Source organism: Chroicocephalus ridibundus, chromosome 1 (assembly GCF_963924245.1).
Source record: "Chroicocephalus ridibundus chromosome 1, bChrRid1.1, whole genome shotgun sequence".
NCBI lineage: Eukaryota > Metazoa > Chordata > Aves > Charadriiformes > Laridae > Chroicocephalus > Chroicocephalus ridibundus.
This window is the reverse complement of record NC_086284.1, coordinates 97,783,529-97,811,469: the sequence shown is the minus strand read 5'-3', so window position 1 is coordinate 97,811,469 and position 27,941 is coordinate 97,783,529. Positions and strand designations below refer to the sequence as shown.

Sequence of the window (27,941 nt, the reverse complement as noted above, 5' to 3'; positions counted from 1 at the left end):
GTGACCAGCTGGCAGGATGGGGACTGCGGCAGGGTCTCCCGCACCCAGCGTGTCTTGCCGTGTTTCGGGGTTCACCGCTGCAGGCTGAGGTCACCAAAAAGAGACCGAAAGCATAGAGAGGGGTAACTGGCAAAAGGCAGAGCTCTCCGCTACTGTAGATGGGGCGCTGGACATGTTGCCTTTGCTCCAGAGTTGCAGATTCGTTGATGCTGCTCCTGGTGTTGGCTCTGAGCTGTAACCCTTCCACAGCAGCAACAGCTTCTCCGTCTGCGCCCCACACCAAACCCAGCTACAGTTTTGGCCGGACTTTCCTGGGACTTGATAAATGCAACGCCTGCATTGGGACATCCATTTGCAAGAAATTCTTTAAAGAAGAAATAAGGTCAGAAACTCAGCACACTAATTTTTAAAGCATTCTGCGTAGTAACTTGAAAGTTGCTTGTTAGTATTTCCAAGTACTTTAATGAACGACAATGCAAAGAGTAACTTAGCACCCGGTTGCCATTACAGCGCCTAGTATTTTAATTAATGTCTATAAGCTGCTGCTTTGTCTCTGTTTTCTTTTAAAGCCACACAACCATGATCAGACTTCAGCCCTGAATAGTAATTTGAAAGCAGGAGTAAAAGGCACAACTTTCTGCACAGAGAGCGGCTCCGAAACAGTTCAAGGCAGTGATGGGGGAAGGGAAGAGGGAAGGAAGAAATCAGCTTGTTTAGATGTTCTGGAAATATTTTATTATAAGCACCTGCATAAATGCAAAGGGGGTTTAGCTTTGTACGCTTCCAACGGACTATGTTAACTACAAACATATAAACATGCTATATAATTTTGTACCAGGTGCAACAACACAAATGTGCAGAATTTCACGTGCGTATTAACTAAGATCAAAAGCAATCTAAACATGCCTGAAGGCACGAGAACCTTTGCACATCAGGTTACCTACACACTTGAAAATAGACGGGACTGAATTATTAGTATGCTTGTGGGAGGTTTCTGTGAGAACTTGAAGGCAGAGGCAGAAATTGTATCTGCTTCGAAGTCGATGAGACATACGCTGCCCAAGCGGTCATCAGGCTGATCCAATCAGTTTTAGGCTCAAAAGCAGAGCGTATCTGACGACAGCAGGGAAAATGTTGCCGGTGTATTTGAGGAGAAAGTTAAAAGCAGTGCTTGGCAGAGGAAGGGTTTATTGGGTCTGATATGATTTATAGAGCCATATGCACATCCTTTTATAGATATAAAAGCCTGGGGGAGAAGAAATTATTATAGTAAAATTGTATTTTTAATGCTATAATGTAAGTAGGATAATACTGGACAAATCACCATTTTTATCTTAAACTCTGCTATAAAATGTAGCATAGTAAAACCATAATGGTTTGTCTGGGATGGACTTGTAATACCGAACATCCATCCTTCCCTTGCTGCAGTTGGAGAAAGGCAGCTTGTGGCTGTGCTAGGCCGGGGCACCCCTTGCCATGGCACACCGGGGGTCCCAGCCCTCAGCACTTTGCCCTCTTGGCTTTCTGTCTCCCCCAGCTCATGCCAAGGGCAATGCCAGGGCGTGAAATTAAGTAGGGTGCAGAGGCACGAAGAAGGGCCAGGCCAGCAGTGCTGGGTTTCTCCAAGCCCAGCCAGGGCTCCTGTCCCAAAAAGCAGGATGGATTTGCAATCAGTGCGGTCAGATGGCTGACACGGGCTGGTGTGAGTCTGCAGGGGCTGGGGGTGCATTCGGGGTACGGGCTGCCCTACATTTTATTCTCTGCAGCAGCAGGGTGGCACAGGAGCTGACTCCTGCCCCGTGTCCCAGCTTGCTGCAGCCCCTTTGCCGCTGTGCGGGGGTTTTTAGGGAACTGCCGCCGGGTACAAAGCAGCTTCCACGCATGCAGCGTGTCACAGGTGCACCGTGTCGGTTGCTCCCGCTTAGCCGCTGGGGAGGCTGGGGCCATGCAGCTTCCTTCAGCCCTGCCCAAAATAGCAGTAGCCCTCTGCAGCGAGCAACTGCCTCTGGCTGGCGGGTGGCCAGCTGCATGGTGCACCGGGCCATGGGAAAGAGGTGCTACGTGAGCTAAAACAGGTGGCCCCTGCGCTGGCTTTCCACCGGGGGGACAGCAGGAAAGGGGTGCGGGTGTGCAGAGGAGGTGCAGGGTCTGCGAGTGCAGAGCTGCAAACATGTGGGAGCACGATGCTCCTGCCTCAGGGAAGGTAGAGGGGCTTCCTAAACTTTTATTTTCCTAGACTTTTCTTTCTCTCTTGCGAGCTTCCCACAAGCAATGCCGCACACAAATAAGTGATAACATACAGTTCTGCTCTGAGCGCTTTGGAAAGGGTAGGTTCTAAAAATGTTCTCCTGAGCAGTCAGTCAGCTTCAGGCTTTTCTTTGCAGGGGTTAAACTTGTTCTCCCAGTTGATTTCTTGAACAGCTGGGATATTTTGGCAAGTGGAAGGTTAAACAGGGGAAAATTCAGTGGCGCTTATGCTCTTTGATCCACCCCCGTGTACCTTTTCACATGTTCACAAAGGTGGATGGCACTTGGCACTCCTCTGTGTTAATGCTCATTAGAACATGCTTCATTAATTTTCCATCATTTCCGGGAGCTGTGACATGCATTCACACTCAACTAACGAGTAAGAAGATGTGGGTTTTGTTCCCAGAACGGCTGGTGACTCATCTTGTGCTCTAATGTTCTTTACTTCCCTTATCTTTGCCCAACTTTATCCATCTGTAAATGAGGTTACCAAAGCCCCACTACCAATCATCCTGAGAGCAGAGCGCAGCAAAAGTTCTTGCAAAATATTAGATTTTCAAAACACTGAGAAACTGAGCTGACCAAAACTATTTGCAGACTTGTGCCAATGCTGGTGATGAGCTTTGGCTATAAGTAATGGGAAGGAAGTCTGAGAAAGCTGGAGTGTTTCAATTTGATGAGGTTTTATATGGCATTTCTCGATTTTTGGTTTTAAAGACTTAACTTACTCAATTTAAAAAAAAAATTAAAACTCCAAATGCAAGCAAAATTATTTTGGCAGAAATAAAATACTTCATTTCATGCAGGAAAAAAAAAAAGTCTGATTTTCTTCAACGTTTAGTTCTGGGTTGATCTAAAATCTGTAATCTGTGACTCAGTTATTCACAGAGATCTTACTGAAAGTCTTAATTAAAGCACATTCAGGCCCTTAACTAAAAGGCTTCATACGAGACTGAATTATTATTACAGCACAACTTGATGATGAATCTTGAAAGTATCTAGCAAGTGTGCCAGGCCTGTGCTGCGCTGCCCAGAAATGAAGCCAAATACAGAATTGCTGTGGCCCATGGCAGGTTCCCAGGCCCGTGTGCCTCTCCCCCGGGAGCCCTGCAGAGGAAATCGCTCCATCCGCACTCAAATTAACGCTCAGCCCTGGATTTCACACATCCATGCGTTGCTTGCATGCGGGAGGCGGTGCTTTCCTGGTATCTGCCTGACGTGAGCTTCCCTGAACACATACGCTTGAGCCAACTCACAAGGCACATTTATGCTTAACTTAAAAAAAAAAAAAAGGAATGCAAGAGAAACCCAGCCCACAGCCACCTCTTCCCTGTACGTGCCTGGCACACTGTGCCTGCTTTGCAGATTAGGCACTGGGAGGGGTTGAGATGCACAACAAATCACAGTGAGGCATAGCAACTATTCTCTGCTCTTTGGTCCTAGCTCAAAACCAGACCAAAAAAAAACCCCAAAACCAAAAAGAAGACATTTATTTTCTTGCCAGATGCCCTAATTGTAGGGAAGCTCCAATTTCATATTGGGCAAAATGCCCAAATGACTGAAATGCCTGAACCCCCCAACCTGCTCGCACAAGGGGCTGGGCTCCTCCACTTACGGTCAACCTGCATGTCCGTGGCAAATCTTTTGAAGGAGGCACATGGCTAGAGCTGAAAGCCAAAGCAGAGCAATCATCAGCACTTTGGGGAGACAGGCTTTCCCCTCCCGGGCACCCAAGCTTGCCCCAGAGCTGAGCTGCACAGGGTCTGTAGTGAGAAAGGGAAGTGAAGCACTGCCTTCAAGAGGGGTCATGGGAAAGAGGCCGGTCGGCCTCTGGTCATGGAGGGCAGCTAGTGTCACCAAATCAGTTATTTGCATGAAATCAGAGGAAATTAGTCCCCCTAAAATTTCTCTGTGCCAATTTCCCAGATGGAAGTCAAAAGGAAATATCATAGAACTATAGGATCATAGAATCATTTAGGTTGGAAAGACCTTTAAGATCATCAAGTCCAACTGTTAACCTGGTGCTGCCAAGTCCACCACTAAAACATGCCCCTAAGCACCACATCTACACCTCTTTTAAGTACTTCCAGTGATGGTGAATCAGCCACTTTCCTGGACAGGCAGTTCCAATGCTTGACAACCATTTCAGCAAAGAAACTTTTCCTAATATCCAATCTAAACCTCCCCTGGTGCAACTTGAGGCCGTTTCCTCTTGTCCTATCACTTGCTACCTGGGAGAAGAGATCCACCCCCACCTCTCTACAACCTCCTTTCAGGTAGTTGTAGAGAGCGATAAGGTCTCCCCTCAGCCTCCTTATCTCCAGGCTAAACAATCCTGGTTCCCTCAGCCGCTCCTCATAAGACTTGTGCTCTAGACCCTTCACCAGCTTTGTTGCTCTTCTATGGACATGTTCCTGCACCTCAATGTCTTTCTTGTAGTGAGGGGCCCGAAACTGAACACAGTATTTCAGGTGGGGCCTTACCAGTGCCGAGTACACATGGCCACACTATTTCTGATACAAAATTACCTTCTCATACTAGATCAGCTTCAGCTTTCAGATTTGTTAATGTCTTTTCATCTAACTCCAGCTAGCTGATCCTGCAGGGAGCCTCTTGCCTCTCCTGTTTCACTTCTGAGCTATCGGCTTTAATTTATGGTGAGATTAAATTAGGATGCACTTTCTTATGCTCTCGGGCAAGGAGGTTCAAGAGGCAGGGAATGCATGACATTGGCAAACCAAAGGCCAGAGTTCAGCTGCTTCTCAAGAGCAGGTTACAGACGTACTTGCAAAACTGGCACCGTGCTCCTCGGCTCCCGCATGTGCGACGCGTGTGTGGGCAGGGCTGAGGGGGCTGCTGAAACAAAAAAAAAAAATCGTCACAGCCTAATTACCCGGCCCATATGCTCCCCTCCTGTGCCTGTGTAGGGGGAGCAAATTAGTGCAAGATCTCCATGGCTACTGTGGTGCTGCACGCCCAGGGCACATGTCCCCCCGTCCCCCCATCCCCCCAGTCGCACCCCAAACTCTGCCATTGCCTGGGGAGGTCGCTCATCCTGGAGGCTAAAACACAACCAGTGACATCAGGGGGGACCTGTCGACCCCAGTACTGAGTAAAGCCACCACCTCAAAACAAAAGGTCATTTTGATATTCCCAAATACGTTTATTGTCAGGAGGTTTTCTTCTGCAGGGTCCCTTTAAGTGTTGAGTACTCCTTTTTTGGGCCCCTTTCTCTAGGGTTAAGGAAATTTAAAAATGCTGGGGATTTCCCGTGAAGCAAAACCCTGCAGCCCTCTCCCTTCTTTCCCTCCCTCTCTCTACATGGCCCAAAAGAGCTCGTTTGGGCATTTCAGCCCCCCTGCCCCATGGCACTGTTCATAACCAGGGGTGGTTTAAGTGGGAAGCCAAGACAGACATATTTTCCAAAGCGTGTTTCCTCAGCTGATGGCTTCGGCTGTCTCTCCTCACCCCGCTGCCCAGGTCAATGGCAGAAAGCCCCTGGGGGCCGGTGTGCAGCCAAGCAACTGCGATGGCGCCGGCGCTGCGCGTCTGTCCGTGTGGCTTGTTAACCCGCTCTCCGTGGGGCTCTCGTTTTGGTTTGGCAGGTTTGACACCTGGCTTTCTTCTCATTTAAAGCTGCCACCCAGCTACCTGCTCAGCTACTCGGGCAACTACACTGACGATGCCAAGAGCTGGCGGCTTGTGGACATCACCCGGCTGACCTCCAAGTACCGGCACGACCGGGCTGACAAGCGCATCTGCACCTCCCTGCTGAAGACCAAGACCTGCAGCCTGGAGCGCGCCCTGCGCCGCACGCAACGCTTCCAGAAATGGCTGCGGGCCAAGCGCCTCACCCCCGACCTGGTCCAGGTCTGTGCCCCACAACACCCTTGTGCCTCACACCGGCAAGGGGAGGGAGCCCTGGGGGGTTACCGTGTGGTTTTTGGGGGGTAAAAAAGGGTCTGAAGGAGACATGGCTGCGACTTGACAGGTGGAGGGCAATGGCTGGCCCTGTCCCTCCTGATGGAGAGGAGGCAGCCCCATTCTCCCCCTGTCCAAGCCCACCCGCCATGAGGGAGAGGCAAAACGAGGCCCCAACGGGACAAAGGGTGCCTGAGGCCCAGGACAAATAGCCATAGGCAACACCGTGGCCAGCCTGGACAGGGCTGGGGCTCGGCCCCGGGATGGCGGGCACCGGCTCCCGGCTCCTCAGGCAGGCTGAGGCTGACGGCCTGTGGGAAGCCATAGCACCCAGTGGTTTCATGCACGGGTAAAACATAAAGCCATGCATACAAACATCCAGCAGTTTGAGTAGGGATACTTCTGACTTTTTTTTTTCCAGTTTTCCATCAGGTATCTGCGCTTTTTTTGCCCCAAAAGGGCAGCCCGTGCCTTGAAAGTGATTTTGCTCTGGGCCGGGGACTGGGGCAGCTTGTACTCCTCTGTTTTTGGCCAGCAGGTTGGGCAGCATGGGCAGTCAGAGCTGGAGCCTCGATTCCTCATCCCTCTGCCATCTATAGCAAATGATCTCAGGCGGGAAGAGGCACACTGCCCTTTCTGTCGCAGTCCTGGGGTGTCACAGGCGAAGCCAGGACAGGCGCACGGGGGGTCACTGCCAACAGGCAGACAGGCAGCCATGGTGCGGGGAGACAGACATGCAGGCAGGGACGGAGTGGCAGAGCGGGCAGGCGAGCTGGTGACTGAGCACTGCCCATGCCGAAGGATGCCATGGGCAGCCAGGGACAGTCACCAGGCACACCAGTGTGTTTTGCATCAGCTGGCTTGCATCTGAGAGCATAAGTGCCCTCCCCGAATACACACACTTTCCTCCACATCATCCATATAGCAGGAAAGCATTGCAATATCCACTGGCAAGGGGGCAGGGGCCAGTGTAGAGGCTGAATATACTCTGAACAAGACCCTGAGAGGCAAAGAAAGATTATTCCAGTACGTCTCCCCACCTTTCAAGAGAGAAGTGGCTGTGAAAAAGGGACGACTTTTTTTTTTTATAAAGGCAACTGCTTCCTCCTGCCTGCACGCTGCCGCATCCGCTCAGCTTTTCTGAGTGCTAAAGATATGCTGCTTTAGTTTTTCCACTTCTGTTACCCCATGAAGCCACACGCCTGAGGAGGGAGGGTGGGAGACCCCATGCTGTAGCAGCAGCAGGAGCAGCGCTGGGGCTGGTGCCTGAGCTGCTCCAAGAAGGATTTGATTCACTGACAGCCCCACATGTCAGGTCACCCTCTCAGGGGCTGAGATGCAGCGTGACACATGGTGCACAGGGAAAAATTATTTGCAACAAAGCTATGCTGTACTTTGTCTAGTAATCTTGGGAGAGGGACTAGGGAGAGGGGGAAAATACTCATCACTTCCACACAGAGCGTCCCGCACCTGAGCTTGTGGGCTGTGGGCAGGAACACCTCCCAGGGTGGCAGGCAACAGGTTCCCAGGCACCTGCTGGCCGTTGCTGTCCCCCAAGACAACATTGCAGGGGGCTGCAGGAGGGTGCCAGGCCCTCCTGAATTGCTGGAGTGTCCAAGGGGTTTGTGGCAAAACCATGCTGCCCCCTGACAGCAGCGCTGTGTGAAACAGAAGAAGTTGCGAGCTTAAATTTGCTGAGCTGAGTGAAAAAGTAACTGGGGAAATGTAGCTCTGCAGTATCACAGATCTGCTGCAAAGTTAAGGCATTAGCTGAGCCCAAATCCTTCTCCTTAAAAGGCTCCTGACGTGCTATACAGCTTTCCCTACACCGTCCTCGCTGAAACCGAGTCCCTGGCTGGGTCGCGCATACACGCACGCATGCACACACGTATGCATGCACACAGGCATACACACACACGTACATACACCCGTGCACACATGCACAGGCAGACACACACAGGCATGTGGAGAGGCTGGGGTGCCACAGCCTCACACCTATCCAGTTTCTCCCGGGTGCTTAAATTTCCCTGTGCAGCGGTGGGAAGATGAACTGACCCCAGCTCCAGGGCACCTCTGAAGCCAGAGCCAGGGCCAGCCCGAGGGGACGTGCCCAGGGACAAACGCCTTGGGACGTCTTGTCAAACCCTGCAGTTTTTCAGTTGGCGAGGGCACGGGAGGCTGCAGGGAGGCCCAGGCCTTTGCGCTGTCTCAGGATTGTGTTGCTCATGTTTTCATTGTTCTTCGGTTCTGCAAATTAAGCGGGGAAACCTAAACTGGGATATAAATCCCTTCTAACAGCAAATAGTCTTGAACATACAGAGGAGCACAGCAATCCAGAGGCCCTGGGTCCTACCCCCTCCTTCCTCCAAATTTCATCAGCAATCACTGTTTAAGATCGGGCATGTGCTGTGCAAATGCTGGCTTCGCAGTGGTCTGGATTGAAAAACAGCCTGCGGCAACAACGTTTCAGTCATACAGTGTGTGTGAGTGTGTACATGAGACCCCCTGCCAACCCCCAGCCCCATTGTATGGGCCACCACAGGTTACAGGGTGACCGTCCTAAGCCATCTGGCCCTGCAGAGCCAGGGATCCCCTTCCTTTCTGCCCACCCCCCCTGCCCTCCCCAGAGCCGAAAGCCACAGGGGCGACTCTGCCTGCACCCCAGCCCAGCGCTGCTGCCCCTCTGCCCTTTTGCTGGGCAGATGCGTGTTGTAGCCCAGCATGAGCCGTGGGAGAGGGGTTTCTTGGGGGTGCCATACATCACTGCAAATGCTTACCTGCAGCACTGCCCTTTATGTTTATGTCCCCCCCCCCCATCCTTTCGGGAGCGGTAACAACACACCACTGTTGATGCTCAACACGATGGCCACCCCGTTTCACAAGCCCACAGACACCCAGCAGTGCCTGTACTTCCCTCCCCACAGTTTTGCCTATATAGCAGTGCCAAGAAAAGCTAATGGGCTCAGGTAATTTTGTCTTATAGAGCAGAGAATTATGACAAACTGTTACGTGCTTGAATCAAAATGACAGACCATGAAGTAATGTTTTTTCGCTTTACGCTGCCTGCCCTGCCTGACCCAACTATCAGCCGAGCTGCCTGCCACAGTGATTATTTCACCCGCCACAATGAAAATCTTTATTGGACACAGCGAAGTCTTCAGTGTTTAAATCCATCCCACCTCGGAGATGAGCAGGATTTAGCTGGGGCTCAGCCTGCATGGTAGCCCCAACCACCCACTGCTTTGCCTGGGAGCTCATCACCTCAAACCGTGCCTCGTGCTTTTCCTGCTTAAGGGGAAGAACAACAAAAAAAGCAAGCTAGTTTCAGCACAGATCACCCACAGGGCAAATTTATAGCCCTGCCCACAAAGCAGAGCCTGGAAAATGCTGAAGGCAGGCAGATGAAAGCAGTACCGAGGTGAAAAGCCAGCCATTTTCAGCCCCTCTCTCTACTATGTACTGTTGGAAACCATTGACCGGCACCTCTGCCAGCCCTCAGCAGATGTGCCGGCACTGTGGTTATGTGGCCAGTACTCATCACTTTGCTCACAGAGCATGAGCAGTAGCTCGCTAATCTGGCAGCAGATCCGTCCTAGGGAAGTACAGGTGTTACTGGTCTGCCAGAGCCACCTCCCAGACCTGCCACCTCTTTGAGCCTGCACCTCACCATCAGAGACCTGCTTGGGTAAACCTGCTGGCACCAACTGCACCCAATCCCCCCCTGGAGGAGGACAATAGCAACGGTGCCTGCAGTAGGGACAAGCCCCGTAGCTTCACATGGTGTCCTCAGTTTCTCTCTTTTGGGGCTGAACATACCCCTTGGACTCAAACAGCCAGGAGCTCCAGGTGCTTTGACACCTATGTCCAAATGTTTCCTCCTGGATCTCACCCCAAACTTGGTTGTTTGGTGAAGCTGCACCCAGGCAGCGGCGTGTGGGGCAGGAAGCAGCAGTGCTCCTGGGCTATGCCGTTCCTCCTCAGGCTGGCTGAAGAGAAAGCAGATTGAGGAAAAGTTGTCTTCCAGAAGTCATCTTTACGTCAGAGTGAAATCTGGGTGCATCCACACTAGATACACGTACATATGCATACACAGGTGTTTAAAACACATCACATACTGGGCAGTAGGGAAAAAAAAGTCACAGTTGAGTGTAGGTAGTAGCCATTGCAGGAACTACTCATTAACAGATATAAAAATGTGGCAGTTCAATCAAAGTAAATAAGAAGCTTTCCATATCAATCACAAACAAGTCATCAGGCTGCCTGTCAAGTCGCACTGCAAAGGACTTAAGAAATTCTCAGATAAATTAGTATCTCCAGTGTTTCAAGTATGTGTTCAGATTTTTCTTCCATCGACATTTTTTTGTCTGACGGTTGTACAACTTCAGCTCCTTTTCTGCTGTAGGCATGTTTCTATCATTCAGCGGGAAGGGGAGGCCCCACTCTGCAGAAACACTTGAGCAGGTGCTGAACTTGGCGCATTTGAATAGCTCTGACCCCACTGCCCAGCTTTGGTGGATCGGGGCTTCATTCAGTCATAGAAATACGCACCGATGGTTGACATAAATGTGGCAGCACCCAGCCCTGCTCCTCTGCTCCCGCACTGTCCCTGGTGTGCCTGAAATTGTTCCTCGGGAAATGAGCAGATATGACCACCACGTGCAGCGCAAGTCCGTTTCTGTGTTAATAGGATGAGCTCTGACCTTGGAAAAAATCCTAATTACAACTTCCGTGCACTCTCTTTCTCTGACACTGTGATTTCTGTTCCTGCTGTATACTCTTAAGGGTCTCAGCTTCTGCGTTGCGAGCTCCTGGAGGCAGCAAGGCTTTCTAACTTTGGCTGCAAATATTTGCATACACGACGAGCTGTAAGAGACTTCCTCCACCGTTTATCTTTTCTTTAGCACAGCTCTGTTCTGCTCAGTTTTTCTCACTTCTCCTCCAAAGGGAAAGTGACAGAGTCAGCCACAAAGTGCCTGCAAGTGCTGCGAGACAGAAATCTGTAACCATCCTTTCCCCGCTCCTTCTATGGTTTTAGATAATTAGTTGAAAAAATATTTCCTTGATAAAACTACACCAGAAGAAGTGCGTGTATGAAGACCTGTAACTAGAACTGGGGAGAATTATTTTTGAGAAATGTTTTGTTCTCTTGTGAGAAAAAGTGGTGAAACAATGCTCCAGTTGGGGTTGAGTTTTTCAGGTAGTTTTGACCAGCTATTGGCATTCAGGGCTAGTTTCATGCAACTGATGACCAAGGAGGGAGGGGTTGGGACCTCACTGAGGCCGGCAAGGAGGCAGAGGAGGGGATGTGGGAGAGCCAGTCCCCACTTTCCACCTCCAACTGCGAGAGTGTCACACTTTTCCTTTCCTCGTTTCTTCATTTCTTCATCATGGCTGGGTAATTAAGTGTTTTATGCCAAATGAACAGCTCGCACAGGAAGGGCTGAAGGAGACCTACCTCAGAGTTACCAAATGACTTGAGGAGTTCCTGAGTCAAATCTTTGCTCTCAGCATGAAGAATGGCAGGGAGCAATGTGAGCTCCAGTACCCTTTCCTCTGAAGGACATCTCCCCGACATCAAATTAGAAAGAAAACCCAAAAGAGTAAAATTGGCTACTTGGATCATTAGGAATAAAAAGACTTATCAAAAACCTGGTTCCTTTCCCCAGCAGAGACATGGCAGGGCAGCATTTCTGCACCCCTATGGGCAACTCTCCGTATGTCCGCTCTCCTTGGCTATTAAGGATGACTGACTTCAAAACAGAGGCCTTTTTTTGACTATGAATCCATAAATTTCTATGCCATTTATCCCATCCGTAGATTGCTTGTTGCAATTTTACAAGCCAAACCTCCATATCCGAAAGGTGAAATCCAGTGATGGTTGACTTCATTAGCCCAACAGCTCTTTATTTGATGCTGGTATTTACAAAAAATAGGTAAGGGTTATTAAAATTTGGGTTTGATAGTTAATGTGCAAGTTTATTAGAGAGAGAATATATCCTGTGCTTGTATCCACATACAGTGTTTATTTACACTTTTAAAGCATGTTTACTGACCTCAGCAAATAGTATTTCCAAGAAAGCAGCTCGCAGGCTAAGCAAATAGCGAAGTGATCCGGAGACATTATTTAATGAGGGAAGTGACTCACTGGCTTAATGACGGGGAGGCCTCCACCAGCAAGCCGGGCTGCCAGGGCTGGAAACCCAGGTGGAAAGAGGAGGCCCGCAGGCACGGAGCAATGTGGTGCCATTCAGCCAGAGGAAAATGAAGCAGGTCTACAGCATCTGTGACTGTGCTGCAAAGACTGTGTGCCATTTTGGAAACCTGAGCTGTGAACAGGCATTTTTGGATGGTGCTGGGTTTTTTCCTGGGAGGGGTTTGCTGTAGAGATCCCCCCGGGTGTCTGTACCCATTACAGCTCTGCCGCAGGGGGCAGAGGCACAGTGGGCAGAGCACAGAGGTGCCTGTACCCCCAGAGCGGACCAGGCACATTGCAACACCTCAGACTGGAAAAATAAACACCTTTTTGTCGTGTTTTCCCCTCTCACCAGGGCCTGTCCAGCCCAATGCTGCGCTGCCCATCCCAGCGTCTCCTGGACAGGATAGTGCGGCGCTACGCTGAGGTGCCAGATGCTGGCAGCATCTACATGGACCACCTCACTGACCGGGACAAACTGCGCCTGCTGTACACGCTGTCAGTGAATTCACACCCCATCTTGTTACAGGTACACACCACCTTGCCCCAGCTTGAAATGCCACCCTTGCAAGCAAACCCTGGCATGAGATGTGCACCAGCCCCCAGCTGCAGAGGAGTCCCAGCCCTGGCCTTTGGCAAGCTCCCTAGCCTTCATAAAGCATCCTTCTTCTATGGGCTTGGGTGGCTGAAGCCAGGCAGACTCCTGCGGTGCTCCTTGCATCAGCCTGTGAAGTTGTGGAGAGCTATGGATGCCCAGCCCCTTAAATAAAACGGAATACAGACGGATTATTGCACCAGTGCACTGTGAAAGCCAGGCTTTTGCACGTCCTCAATACTTCACAGTGTTATGTTTGCATTGCTAATATATTACTTAAAATCACAGCCTGTTTATAAAAGAGAAAGAGCAAGCTTCAGTGTGGGAGGACCAAGATGCAGAGTTGAGGTTGAACACAGAATTGGGGAGCACTGATTTCCCAGGCTCCATGTACCAATGCTGTTTTCTCCATTTGCAAGCCCCTGGTAACTAGCTCCATGGCAAAGTGCAGCTTTGCAGAGGTGTTTGGTGGAATTCCAAATACAACTGAGCTCTGAGTTTGAATGCAGAGAGCTGGGAAGCCTCACGTCCCTCTCCTGGTCCCCCGCTGACACGCCTGGCACATGGCTCTTCTCTTTCCTTACATGTCTCCTAGGGAGTATCCTCACCTTTTCCCACCACCGCCCCAACTTCAGTCCTCATTGCTATTTCTTTCAAGCCTTTGAGATTCCACAAAGAAGAGAGACGGTGGCAGCATCTGCCTCCTGCCCTGGGCCACTGCTGCCCTCAGCAGCTCCCAGGGCTCTGCCTGGTCCCAGGGAGAGAGAATGGAGCTCGTGCTCTAGCATTCTCCCGGGGCTTGTTCAGCCAGCCCAGCCGCTGCTCACTGGGGCACGAGGCTGCACTCTCAGCCCTGTAAAGGTGTGGGAATGCAGCTTGCAGAGGTGAGAAAAATATGCCAAAGAGAAATGCCTTGATTTTACATGTGTGCCCAAAGTGCCTGCACAGTAGAAGCGATAAGTAACCTTAAACATAAAACTGGACAAGTTCATAGCCCCCACCTCAGCATGGCTTAGGGGTGCTGGGGAGACAGACAAGTTATAACGTAAATGGCAGAGAGCTTTGCGTTGGCACAGCTCAGCAGTCACGCAGTTCGGTTTCCACCTGGGATAACTGCCCTGCTACCACGAGCTGCAGTGATGCATGGAGCCCAGCCCAGGTGTGCCCACTGCAGCACGCACCCAGCGCTTCTCTCCCTGAGACTGCAAAGTCGCTTACGCAACAGCCAGGCAGTTCTTACAAATTAACAAAAACCCACCTCACCCCCAAGCCGTGATCTCAGCTATGCAGTGCTCAAGAGGGACCCATCAAAGACACCTAAAATTAGCTCTTCTGTGCCTAAAATTTTCATGAATTTGAACTCTATTATTATCTTGGACTTTCCAGTTAGTACGCCTCATACAATAGGTCTTGAAATACCATATTTTTCTTCCTTAATTAAAAAAAGAACAAAAAAAAGGCAAAAAAAAGCAGCATAGCTACTCCAGGATGGAGCAGCTCCTTCCCTGGCTGCTGGGACAGGCTGGGGTGAGGAAGGGCGGCGGGCGGCTTTAGATAGCAAAAGATGACACCAGCATTGCTGCTTGAAGCCAGAAAGGGCACTTGAAAGTCCTCTGGGAGGGAGGTGGGTCCACGGGCAGGGCGCAACAGCCCGAAGGCAGGGGCATTTCCCCCCATTCCCGCTCTCCTCGGCAGATCTTCCCCGACGTGGAGGGATGGCCCTTCCCGCGGTACCTGGGCTCCTGTGGGCGGCTGGTGGTCAGTGCCAGCACCCGGCCCCTGCGCGACTTCTACAACGCAGCTCCCGAGGTGGCCGCCGACCTGGCCCTCCAGCTCCTGGCCGTCCTCCGCTCCATGGGCACCAATGACCTCAACTATTTCTTCTACTTCACCCACGTGGACGCTGGCACCTTCGGTGTATTTAGCAACGGGCATCTGTTCATCCGGGATGCCAGCACGCTGGGGATCATTGACAAGGAGGAAGGTACTCAGCAGGCTCCGTGGCTGCGCATCTGTCGCAGGAGGGCTTGGCGAGATGGGGGGAACAAATCTTTCACCTGCTACGCTCAGCTCTCCTGCAGATATATTTTTTTTTTTAATCAACCAAACATTGCTTGCTAAATTAAATAATGAAAAGTTCACGGAGAGATTTACTGACAGCAAAAGCATCAGCAACTCCTGCCATCCTGGCTCTGAGTCAGGAAGATGACAGACATTTTGTTTGTGCGGTCAATGGTTTGGTGACTGATCGTGGGCGCTTACGTCCTGCCCGGCCCCCTCTGTGGCTAGCAACAGCATTTAGCGTGCACAGTGCTGAACGCTCTCATTTGAAGTCTTCCTAAATCACCTCTTTTGAAACTTTTGCCACACAAATGTCAATATTTGCAAGTAGAAATTTCATAACTTCATTTGTTTTAAGTGTTGGGTCAAATCAGACTCGTTTTAAGTGCATTTGCCACATTAACTAATCATCATTGTTATTATAACAACAAAATCCCCCTTTAGTCATTTTTACATAAAATCAAGGGTTACTATTCACTTTTCACAGGTTACATCGGTCTACTCCTGGAAGTAGGGCTGGTCAAAGACTATTCCTTCAATAATTTAACAATTTCATTTTGAATGTTCAAATTTTCAAAGGGCCTTTGCTCTGCTCACACATTCAGCTGAGTAGATCTCAAATATTCAGAAGCAGCTGTCAGACAATTTTCCACTGGGTTTCTTTTTCTTGTCCCAGCAGATATTCCTGTTGACTTGACTCCAGCTAGATGAGCTGTTGTTGCAATTTAATGATTTTGGGTAACATGGAAATGTTATGGTTTTGACTATTTGTGGTAGTTTTTGTAGGAACTCCATGTTTTATGTTAGTACTCCAGTTCTTCTCATTTTTTCTGCATCAGTTTAACTCGACAGGCTCCTCTCCAATTCCTCTGTCAGGCTGTTCTGCAGAGCTCTGCCATTCAGAAAAATATATATATTTCAGGAGTGAGAAAATTGGCCCATAGACAGCTACAGCAGAGGGTACTTTGTGGTGAGACAGCAGTATCCTTTAGACAGCAACAAACCTCACATTAATACCGAGGTACAGACATATGTGATTATCCATGATTTCACTCCCGTGCTTCTAACAACTGGTTTAATTGTCTCTAATAGGGAGCCAGCTGATTGACAGACAACAGGAGTACAAAGATATATTTAGCTGTTTGACTGTGGACTGCCAGTCTGCATTTGTGTCCTGTAACTCCATCAGAGAGAAGCACAGCCTCGTCATGGTGTGTCAAGAGCTTTTGCCTAAGCTCCTGAAGGGGAAATTCCTGCAACCCGTGCAGGAGAAAATAGACAGCTTCCTGCAGCACTGCGCCGATGGCCTTGCCGATGACCAGGGCATCAACGAGGCGGTTGCAGAGCTGGCAGAGATCCTGAAACCTCTACGGTCTTGCGATTCCCGTTTTGCCTACCGCTACCCTGACTGCAAATACAGTGACAAATACTGATGGCTTTGGAGAAGGAGTCCCCTGGGAAGGACTGGGGCAGTGTCGGCCCCCTGCCAGCGCGGGAAGCAAGAAGGAACCAGGATAGCTGGAAAGAGCTGCACCAAATCTGGGGCTTCCTCATCAAGGCGGAGAATGAGGGAGCAGAGTGTACATGGGATTTATTGTTCATCTCCCAGAGATGCATTTGTTACATGGGATATTAGACATGATGTAAGGCTTATGGATTATTAGCATTATCATGAGTGACAGGGGCTACAGGATTAATAAATCTTATTCACATATTTTGGCCTTGGAAGGGTTTTCCATGCCATCCGTTAAAAAGGAACTGCCTGAAGGCAGCACACTCACAACTAGCTAGATAGAGGAGCTTTATTACCAAGAATGTCTTTCTGATCAAGATCATATATACATAATGTGGGATGGATGGAAGCATTTAAGAATTTCCTTGTGGGGATTTTTAAATCATAGATAAACTGACTCACCGCATCAGTTCTGTACCATCACCCATCACAGGTCACTTTTATAAAATATTTAAACTGTATTACTTTTATGGCACACAGAACAGAAAGATGCAATCAACAGCCTTAAAAAGCTGAGAGGCCCAATGTCTCTTGAGACTTAATTTCTCTAATCCCCCAATATAATTACTTTTAGTCTTTCCCAAGTTGATGGGTAGTAACTGGAGACTAATAAATATTCTTGTTTTAAGTTCAGAAAAACTCCCAGCTCTGGGATGTGATTGTCCAGTAGATACTTTCACACTTTTCTTTCTAAAGAAAACTGAAGGAATCATTTGCACGAAATCATTTAAATAGGGAAAATACCTTAAGAGGAGAAACAACACAGGCAGAGGAGGAGAGATTAGTTCACCCTGAGCCTGGTGAGACTTGCTGAACACTCAATACTCCAGTGTAGGTGCTGGGGCACCCCCTAAAGACCTGGGGAGGTCTAAGTCCTGACCAGCAAGAGGTACAGCCATCCTCATCCATCTGCTTTTCAAAGGAGGAATCAGTAAGCCAGTCTCCAAAGGACTGACACAAGCACCTAATATTTGGGGCGCTGGACTCTTTTTTCACAGCAGTGGCCACCCAACACAGGTGCCCCATTTTGTGGGGGAAGGTTGCAAATGTTGCAAACCACAACTTTCTCACCCAGCACCTGTCAGTCCCTGTCCCGTGTGCTCCCTGTGGGGTGTCAGACACCCACACCAAACCTTCCTTGATGTCTAGGGGACTGCCAGACCTCACCTGGGTGTGAGGCTTTCTCTTGGGATACAGCTGCACGGGAGTCACCAAGAAAATTTGACTGAGCTGAGTCAGAAACTAGACTCTCTGGATCCCCCGTAAGTATTTTCATCGCAGAAACAGTCTTCCTTTAGCCATGGTTCAAAAAAGAAATCAGCAGCATAAAAGCAGAAAAAGATGTGAGTGCATTTGCATTGCTAATTGTTGTACGGAGTTACTGGGAGCAGGAATGGAAGTCAAGATTTTGTGTTGGCTGTGGAGGGTCTCTGTGTGTGCAGATCACATGGCCTGGGGTTCACGGCAGGTGTTGCAGACCGATTAGGCATCCAAAACCACACACAGGTCAGATGCTGCAAAAATCTGACCCGGGACACTTATTTTGCCTTTCCTGCTGGCATAAAGTATCAAGTGCACCTTTCACCTCTCAAGAAGCAGAAACATTGAAAATAATTTGTAGGTAAATTTAGCTCCAGGCCCAGATGGTCTAACAGCAAAAATGTTTAAATATACAGCCTAAGCTATGGCTGCAGCCCTCTTTCTCGATTTCAGTCTATTTCTACATCGTGGCTCTCTTCCAATAAGAAAAACATGTCCTTCACTGAGATCCATAAGGCTGACTAACAATCTGTTTTCAACAGTTTTTCTTGAATCTGTCTGCATCTCCGATCTCTCGGTCTGTGGTTTTACCTGATAGCTGGGCACTAGCCCCCAGGGCCCCTTCCCCTCCAGCGAGCCCTCCTCCTCGGTGCTGGAGGCTGGCCTCCTTGCATGGAGCAGGAGGAGCTCACGCTCCACCACCGCTCTTGCTCGGGTCAGCGGTGAGGTTCTGCCCACCCTGGAGCTGCCAGCCTCCTCTCAGTGCTGGAGGGCAGCCTCCTTCATGCAGTCATAACTAAAAACGCACACTGCAAAATGCCCAAAAAGCTTAAGATGAAGAACTGGCCCGGGCTGCCCATGCCCCAGCAGAGATGCTGGGCAAGCCGTGGTCGGCAGAGAGGCCTTCACAGGTGTCCCATGACTCAGGCTGGCATCTGATTCGGTGGTCTTTGGTTTAGCAATGGTTTGACTTGCACTGGAAGGCGGAGCAGCCCTTGCAACAGGGCTCCACACTGGGTTCACTCCTTTCCCCTGTGTCCTGGGCATTTTCCTTTTCACCACAGACATTTTCCTTTTCATAGAATCAGAGAATACGAGGTTGGAAGGGACCTCAAGGATCATCTGGTCCAACCTTTCTTGGCAAAAGCACAGTTTAGAAAAGATGGCTCAGCTGAATCTTCAAAGTGTCCAATGGCAGGGAGTCCACCCCTTCCCTGGGGAGATTATTCCAATGGCTGATTGTTCTCATTGTGAAAAATTTTCCTCTTGTGTCCAATTGGAATGTCCCCAGGAGTAACTTCTACCCAGTCCCCCTCCTCTCTTCCATGTGACTCCTTGTAAAAAGAGAGTCTCCATCTTTTTTGTAGCCACCCTTTAAATACTGGATCATGGTGATAAGGTTTCCCCTTAGCCTTCTTTTCTCAGGGCAGAACAAACCCAATGCTTTCAGCCTTTCCTCATACGGCAGGCTTCCCGGTTCTTTAATCATCTTTGTGGACCTTCTCTGGACCCTCTCCATCCTGTCCATATGGTTTTTGTATATTTTCTTTTGGAAATGAGCCATTCATCTACTGTATGGCTCTGTGCAAAATGTCTCCTGGGCAGTAGAGCATCTCTCTGCTAACAAACCAGCCCAGGGAAATGCAGAGGGGATGCATGTGCTCAGCATCTTAGAGAACGGCAGGAGCAAGCCCAGATCTCTCAGGTCTAATCCGTCATTGAGTCAAAGGACTGAGAGGTGTCACACAGGCTTCAGCTGGGCCCTGAGAACTCACGGTCCTAAAACGTCGGGTGTAAGAAATGGAAGAGTCATGGTCTTACCCTGCTGCTGGACTCGGTTGGCAAGACTGCAACAGAAGTCTTGAGGCACATGGCATCTATTTTCACACAGCTTGTTTCAAAGTTGTTGAAGCTGAAAGGAATCTCCCCACTGCTTTCAATAGACTTTGATATGAATTAAAAAAAAAAAATTATTAAAAATAACGGAATCATGGATTTAAAAATTATTAAAGTGTGGAGAGCTGAGTTGACCGCCAGTTTCTCTTCAGACATCAATTACAAAGGCCAGGCTCATGTGAGACTGTGACTAATATGCCAGCCATAAAATCAGTCCATGGCAGAACAATAATTTTCCTAAACTAAATCTCATTTCCCTATATTTGCCTGGCCTGGTTTTTTTGCATTGCCATTTTTTTTCTCTTAGCATTTTCCTTTCTCTTGGCAGTCAGGCTCTGGAATCGGTGCCCACCCTCTCTGCCAGCTCCAGTCAAACCTTGAAATGTTAGTAGGCCAAGCTCCAAAAGGATGTGAAATTAATTTATAAATGGCAATTATTTCAAACCCAATCCTTCCCAAAAGAACTCTCGAGCAATTTTTTCCTCTCTGCGTTCAAGTTGTTTCTGACGGTGGCTTTGTGTAAGCTTTTGCAAACTGTTCCCGGTAACAACTTAAAACAACTTAAAACATTTCCATAGCAGGACAAGGATGGCAGGAGAAGTCTTCCACCAGTCTCACAGGCAGCCTCAGAGATTCCTTTATTTGCAAGTAGTTTGCAGCTGCCTTTATGCTCACTTGTTTATCGCATGCCGATAACGCATGCCCCATATCCCAGATATTTTTAAAGTTTTCATGTCAAGAGGTTGGTAAAACTGCATTTTCTGCCATATTTTGTCTAGTAGAGTGTTTTAACATGGTGACTCCTCAGGGGATGGGGGCTGTGTACGGGCAGCCCATAGCAAGTGACAGTCACGGTTTTACCTAGCGTAGTTCACCGCTCCTCTAAGGATCATCTTCAGTCAGCTACTTCACACGTGTCCATGGTGCTCGCACCACGGCCTCCTGCCCCACACAGCCCCTTGGGAAGGAAAGGCAGCTGACAATGACATTAAATTGTATTTTTCATGCACTCCTCCCACCAAAGAGAGAGCACCCTGGCAGTGTTGGCTGAAACAGGCCCTCGTCACAGAAATTGGAAAATCGGTAAAAACTGATTCCCCTCCAGCAGCAACGCACCCGGTGCCTATTTGCTCTGCACCCTCGTCTTCATTCAGACACCCTCTTACTCAGATATGGCCGATGCAGGGGGAAATGCCACCGAGACACAGACTCTGAAGTGGCCACGTGCCCCCAAATGTCACAGGTGCATCTGTGCCCCTTGAGTCTGGGCCGTTCTGACGCTTCCCGGCACCTCCCAACCAGCGCCCTTGGCAGGGACGCTGTGTATCACCAGGAAAACACATGCAGATATTTGATATCTGGTATCTGGTCACACACAGAGCACCCCACTTCTAGCAGGGGCCACTTTCCTAACATCTGGTCCTGGGGGTGTTGGAGGTCCAGGTTTTCCACTCCATAGCTTTTGCGGGTGATAATTTCTTGCCTCACTTTATGCCTCTTCCACCCTCCTCCCAGCTTCCCACAAGGGGCTATCCAGAAAATATCGTGGCATGTTGGAGAACTTAGGATCAACAGCTCCTGTCCACAGGAGCAGCCAGATAAGCACATTAGTTGCAAGCTCAGCCAACAACAGTTTTTTGCAGGTGCTTTTTATTTGGCTTCTGTTTTCCTGAGACTTTAGGATGCACTTGGGTCCCATTTGCCAATTACTCTCTACAGCCAGGTGCTCCAGATACTTTATTGCTAATACTTCCTAAGTGAAACCTCAGCTTCTCCCATTATCACATGAATATGGAAAGTAGAGCTTTAACAAAAGTATTGAATGTCATGAGATGTTACGAAACCACAAGAGCCAGCACCACGGTACCAAGACACATTCATTTGATTAATAAGTGAGTCTGGCTGCCACTCTATCCTCTGTTTCTCTAATTCAGTGCTGAAAGGAGGTTGGTAGCCATCCTGAAATTGAACACAAACAAACATGAACTTCAGGGAAAGGGAAATTAAATTAAAACAGCTACTCATGGCAAGTCCACTGGGGGGTTGGGAGAGGCGTGCACAGTTTCTTTCTTATGGATTAGGAAAAATGGCCAAGCTCATCTGCTCTCCTCTGTATGAGGATGGCCTCAGCCAGAGGGTATTGGTAGGTTTTTAGCACTGCTCCTCAAGGAAGACTTGAACAACTGACAGGAGACCCCAAGGAAGGGTGAGGATGACCCAGACGTCCAGAAAAAGTGAAAAGAGAAGAAAAGACAGATGGAAAGCCAGAGAGCGTCACCTGATAAAGATCTTCAAACAATTTTTTTTAAAAGCAATAAAAGGATGGAGGTAATCTCTTCTGCATGGGAGCTTATGTGCTAGTAGGCTAGATGGGCTGCAGTCGGAATAGCATGGAAATGGATACAGGAGCTGCAAGGACTCCACTGCTGGGAGACTCGAAGCAAGAGCATAGTGAGACGGCTGAACATGGCACCAAACTGGGCAGGAGACTGACCCCGAGACTACCGGAGATCCTTCCCCATACAAGGGGTGACCATTGAGGTGGCCAGACCCTCTCACCTCAGATCTCTCTATCATGTGTGGTGAGCTGTCAACCCTTAAAACTGTGGTCCACAAATCTCGCTTGGAGACAAGACCTCCTAAAAGAGGAGCTGTTAGATGGGTCTGTTTGGTGGCTGAATCCGGAGAAGAAAATAGTGGGGTTACCCATCTGCGCATAGCCCACCAGAAGGGATGGGGCAGCAGCAGTAAGCCAATTTTCTCATTGAAAAAAGAAACACTGTGTTTCTGGCATAGTTTTACTTGCTGGATTTTACATTTTGGCTCTTCTGGAGCAAAGAGAGGAAGTTTCCCTTTCTCCACACGTCTCCAGTTGGAGCTGAAGGCACGTCTCCAGTTGGAGCTGAAGGCTGCTGCCTACCCTGTAAAGTAGCTCCAGCTGCTGCCAGCCCTCCTTGCTCATGCCCTAAAGGCCATCTAAATCCCACCACTGACCTTCTCACCTCTCCCTGCTACCATCAGGCTGGGATGGGGGCTGGCTACAGGACCCCCAGCCCTCTCCTAACCTTCGAGAGGAACAATCAGGCAAAAGTTTCCTCAACGGGAAAAGGATGATGAGCTCCAGCGAGAGCCAGAGCTGCACCTCCTTCGCCTCTACCAGCTCCCTCTGCAGCAACTCTCTGAGCCTGAGCCCGAGCCCCTCACTTCTTTAGGGATCAAAGGCCTGGGATTAGCGGTTTTTTTAACAGCAAGCTCTGTTCCTTAAATCTCAAGGTATAAATGGCAAGAGTCAGTCTAAAGCAAGCTTTTCAGGTGTTTGAAAGAACAAAAATACACCAGCCTCTTCCCTGGGGACATGGAGCTTTAAGAGAACAAGTTTTTCAAGCTCTACAATCCTATAGTACTACTCAGCAAGGATGCATATAGCTACAACCTTTGTCTTGCACAGTTCATTTGCCACATTGCATGTAAAGATAGCTTTTTAGACTAACACCCACAGAAGCGTCATGTAAGGTTCAGCGTATTATGCATTTTAAAAGGACCTTGTCAGTTACGCTGGATTTTTTTTCCTTTCAAAATTTAAACTTGTCAGTTTCATTCCTCTAGTGATGTCTTAAAATAGTGGGTTTTTTCTTGCTCTGGAAAAACAATCAAGTTACTAGGAACAATCAGAGACTTTTCACAGGGATGAAAACCTTCCTCTGTTCGTATTCTTGGTACAGAAAGAGCAAGAGAGAAGATCACCTTTGGGTTTTCATTCCGCTCTGGCTGGAGAAGCTGTAAACGTTTACTCTTTTTTTCCCCCACTATCTCAAGCTGGAGATGGAGTAAAGACAGTGCCCTTACACGTTTGCACTATTTCTACCAGCAAAACAAAGCAGGAATTTGTGTACAGATCAGGTACTGCTGAAGGACAGGAGGCAAAAGGTGCTGGAAGAATGATGCTGCTGGGGGAAAGCGCTGGGATTAAACATCTCTTTTACCAGTCAGGGCACCTGTCACCATTTCAGACAACCCTGAAGGGAGTCGCTGCATCAACACTGGTGTTTAAAAACGGAAATCCCTTCAGCAAGTGGGCAAGGGGTGGGAACAGCTGTCCAGGTTTCAGGAAATGAATTATTTATCCCTTCCCCTTTTCCACTCATGGCGCTCCTTGCTCTGCCTGTCCGTTTCCACCGGAGAGGGGGACCCTGCTGGGTGCCTTGGCCACGTGAAGGCTGTGCGGGATTAAACCTCCCCAGTGCCAAAGCAGCCGCCTGATGAGCAAGGCCAGGGGTGACGCCTGGTGCTCAGGGGCTTTCCATCTAATGGCTGAGTTGCCTTGGGACAAGCGTTGACAGGGCTTTCTCTTTGTGCCTACAAGGGTGTGAAAGAAAAAAGCCGTGTAGGAAGCACTTTTGTTGAATTCTGTGAGCAAAATGACCAGAAAATCCAACAAACCGCTGTTGACTTGTTTTGTCAACCTCCTTTGAGAAAGGCTCTCTGAAGTTAAGCTGTTACATGTTTTTTTCCAGCAGTAGTGTTGGGTTCTCAGTATTCTGCCTAAGAAGGAACGTCCATCCAGGCGCAGGGAGAGCAGGGAAGGGCTGGCCAAGCAGTGCTGAACTTTATGGTTGCACACCCCTAGGTAGGAGCCAAGCTGAGCTTTCTAAAAATACAGCTTTTGCATGACTGAAGGATTGTATATACAGCGATATAAAGTTACCAGGGAAGGAAGGCAGAAAAGAGTAGCTTCTGAATGGAGGACACGAGGACGAATGTGACACTGAGGTTCTACCAGAAATACATATATTTACCTTAAAAATTAGTCTAAGCCCTCAGCACTGGCAAAGTCAAGGAGAAAGTATAAAAGGCCAAATGCTGTGGAAACAACAAGCATTTTTCTAACTGGACCAGAGTCTTCAAAAGACTGTCAGCCTCAGGGACGTCAGTGTTCATGGGATTTTGTGAGAAGGATTGTTCATAAATTAGACAGAAACATAGATCTAAATGATGGGCAGTGAGAGAGTGCTCTCAGAACTAGAGGCAAAAATTAAGAGTTACTGGAAAAGGTGCAACTACAAAGTCCTTCTTTTCCCTGCTGCAGATCCGGATCTGTGAGCACACCCGTTCCTGCTCTGAGACACTGGCCAGCTTCTTCTGGAGCAAGTAGGGGCAAAGGCCCTTGGCACAGCGCCCTAAATCACCTCCTGCTGCTGGACGAGGATAGAAGGATGCTACGTGGCAGACGAGTGAGCTCTTCTAGAGGGAAGCCAGGTTTGCAGGTTGCAAGGACAGCTGTGAGCCGCTTCATGACTTAACTTTCTAAGCCATATATGGAGCCCAACAGGAAAGCCTGATCTGCTGTGATGTCTGCCCAAGTCTTTCTTCAAGAGCCCTGCAACAGTGGGATCTGTTTAAAGGCACCACATTAGAAGCTCAGAGTAAATGCGTACCGACAAGAAATAAAAAAATAAATACACACATACCCCAGGTGGCTAAACAGTAGCACAACGGAGGGATTCAAAGCAAACAGACACCCTTCAAAAAGTAGAAATCAAATGCAGAAATTAGGCAAATTAGATGCAAGACTACAATAAGGCAGCCCCAGAAGAGAAACCCAAGGAGCTACTTGCTCACAGCGTGGAGGCTGACAATAAACCCTTTCTCAAACACACCAGAAGCAGAAAGCCTGCCAGAAGAGCTGCTGTGGCCAGCACGCAATCTCAGCGCAAGGAGGCCCAAGGAACAAAAAAATCAGTATTTTGCAATGTTATTCACAGGCAGTGTCTCAAAGAAGAAATAGTAGTAGCTTAAGCAAATCTGTTAAGAGCAAAATGAGGTAAAAACCCACCCCATTCTCCCCATTTGTCGGGGTAAGGAGTCGATACACGGGGGAGGGTGGGGGGGGCCATGCAGCTCACCTCAACTAAGACTTTGCTGCTGCTCTATAGGAAAGTTGGCAAATAACGGTTCTGACGGAAATATTACGCAGGGGGTGCGAGTGAGGAGCCCTGCTCAGTAATTTGCTGCCAAGGCAGGCGACACACAGGATGGGCACGACCCCATTCAAGGCAGATGCTCATCGTGGGGAGAAAACCAGGAGCAGAGCAGCAGTTTGAGCAGGGGCTCCAGGGAGCTCATCCTGCCAAGGGAGCCTGGAATGAGTTGGGTTTTTTGGAGCACAGCACAGAGGAAAACGGGATAACCAGATGGGCACAAGCATGGGAGGATTTTCCCAGGGGAGGTCAGCTTCGCAAGGCATCATGAGCCTAAAGAGAGGTGACTGCGGAGAAAATCCCCATGTCAGGGATTGTAGGGTGGTGGGAGGACATAGCAGGAGAAGGATCCCTCTTTGTCTTGTTTCTTACATTCCTCCCCAAACACAACACTGGAGATTTGGCCTGATGTGTCAGCCCAAGTGAATTTCAAAGGTCACAGGAAAAGCCGTGAACGAGGGCTGGGGCTCCTGGGGTGACGTCCCAGTTTGTGGCCAGGAAGCCACTTCCGATGACCAAGGAAACATCTCCCTCAGTGGAAAAGGAGTCTTTAGCTTTGTGATGTCCATAAAATTAAAGATGTGAATAATTTAACTGTATTTATGAATAAAGCTATTGCAACATAGCTACTAATGACTCACTGTCTTCTCAAGGAAACACCCTAATTTTCCACTGATATCTGCTTTTGGAGGGAAAAAAAACACCCCACAACTTGAAGGAAATAAGCTTATCCTGATCCAGAGAAACAATCTTAAGATCAGTGTTGTGAGTGGGAGGGAGAGAGAGCACTGTGTAATGGCACATGGCAGCTTTGAGATCCCAGATCTATTAAAACGTTCGTTTGCCAGCCTAGCCGCTTTGCATGCCTGGAAATGTTCATTCAGAACAAACCTTTGTCATAATCAAAACCAAGTTGTCAGGCAAAAATGAATACGGTTTAATTTTAGAGGGCAGGAACCCTCAAGAGACTTTTTATTTCAACATCTGAAGCAGCTGTCAGTGGCTGTATGTGGATTAATACAAGTTTCTCTCTTCTCATAGACCCAAAACAGTCCAAGAGAGTTGATCTGATGCTTCTGTGCTTTTTAGAGTTTGGAAACATTGGTCTTGGAGAACTTGCTTTCCTCCCAGGTGAAGCCTGGTAGCTCAGGAACATGTCCCTCCTCCTGTCTCTCCTTGCGTCCTTCTTGGGTTTTTTGAGAGATTAACTACCGTGATTGTGCTCTCTTGATATCTTACCCAAAACAGCTTCATCTGTGGCTGCAAGGCTGCTTTTTCTTCTAACCATCCTCACTCACTTATGTTTGCTGAGACAAGTCATTTCTCCAGGAGGACCGAGTGACCCCAGCCTCCTTGCTAAGGAGCAATTGCTCATTCCAGAAACGGAGAGCTTTGTGTTTTTTGAACTGAAATGAAAGAGGACTTTGCTGAGCACCCAGTGATGCTCCTCAGCTTTGCCTGGGGGCAAGCAGCCGGGGAGGAGGACACCTTTCCGTGCGCCGAGGTGAAATGTGGCCATCAACCTGTTTGCTCTTAGAGGATGTCCCCACTGCCACCAGCCCCAGCTGCCAGGTCACATCTCTCCCCCAGGGGCCCGGCTGCAGAGGAGCTTTGCCGCGGCATCACCCGGGCCCGAGCTGCTTTGGCATCTTGGAAGAGGGAAGAGAAACTATTTCCTAGAAGTTGCTGCAGTTGGAGAGATGCCAGGGGAAAAACTTCCTCCAGGTGCGTGCCAGAGGAGACGAAAGCCAATTGTGAAGAGAGGAATTAGGGAAAGGTCATTATCACCCAAAATGCTGGGTCATCCAATTCCAACTTAATTAAGGGAGCATGGCGGGGCAGAGGACACCATGGCGTGAAGTGCTGGGCTTCTGCTGGTGCTGCCCCACATCAGATGGGATAAACCCTGCTCGGGGGAATTTGCCATCCAAACAGATACGGCAAATACATTACAGGATTCAGAAACCATGAAGGAGGTTTCACTGAAAAAAAAAAAAAAAAGCAAATGCAGCTCTTTCTAGTCCATTTCCTATTAATTGAATCACAATTTCCTTCCCCTGCTGAGCTGGTAACCACTGCAGACCTCAGGGGAAAAGGCCATAATAAAAGAACATTCCATCCAACAAAGCTCCTGTCCCCCAGCCCTTTTCCAAGCCCCCTGGAAGCAGGAGATGCCTCTGCCTGCTGAGCTCAGAGTCCATCGCGCCACGTCAACCGCACGTCATTGACCTGAAAGATTTGCCATGTGAAGTCACCTAAAAACAAGGCGAGACACAG

The 27,941-nt window shown here is 49.0% G+C and overlaps 1 protein-coding gene across 2 annotated transcripts; it reads left to right on the top strand.

Moving 5' to 3' along the window:
- DIPK2B (divergent protein kinase domain 2B) lies at positions 1 to 26,240 on the top strand. 2 transcript variants are annotated; one of them, XR_010072309.1, is made up of 6 exons: positions 1 to 382; positions 5,853 to 6,117; positions 12,717 to 12,890; positions 14,652 to 14,940; positions 16,110 to 17,792; positions 24,773 to 26,240. XR_010072309.1 is itself a non-coding variant. In XM_063344467.1 (5 exons), exons 1-5 carry the CDS (start codon positions 159 to 161, stop codon positions 16,448 to 16,450), a joined length of 1,293 nt encoding a protein of 430 aa, XP_063200537.1. In that variant the 5' UTR covers positions 1 to 158; the 3' UTR covers positions 16,451 to 18,546. The 2 variants fall into 2 exon arrangements, 1 of the variants encoding a protein (XP_063200537.1); XM_063344467.1 differs by lacking the exon at positions 24,773 to 26,240 and having other exon boundaries at positions 16,110 to 18,546.
- The last annotated feature ends 1,701 nt before the right edge of the window (positions 26,241 to 27,941 follow it).

Coding starts and splice junctions, on each gene's coding strand:
- DIPK2B (XM_063344467.1), top strand. CDS start 159: ATGGGGCGCTGGACATGTTGCCTTTGCTCCAGAGTTGCAGATTCGTTG. Junction 12,891..14,651: donor CACACCCCATCTTGTTACAG/GTACACACCACC, acceptor TCTCCTCGGCAG/ATCTTCCCCGACGTGGAGGG. Junction 14,941..16,109: donor GATCATTGACAAGGAGGAAG/GTACTCAGCAGG, acceptor TGTCTCTAATAG/GGAGCCAGCTGATTGACAGA.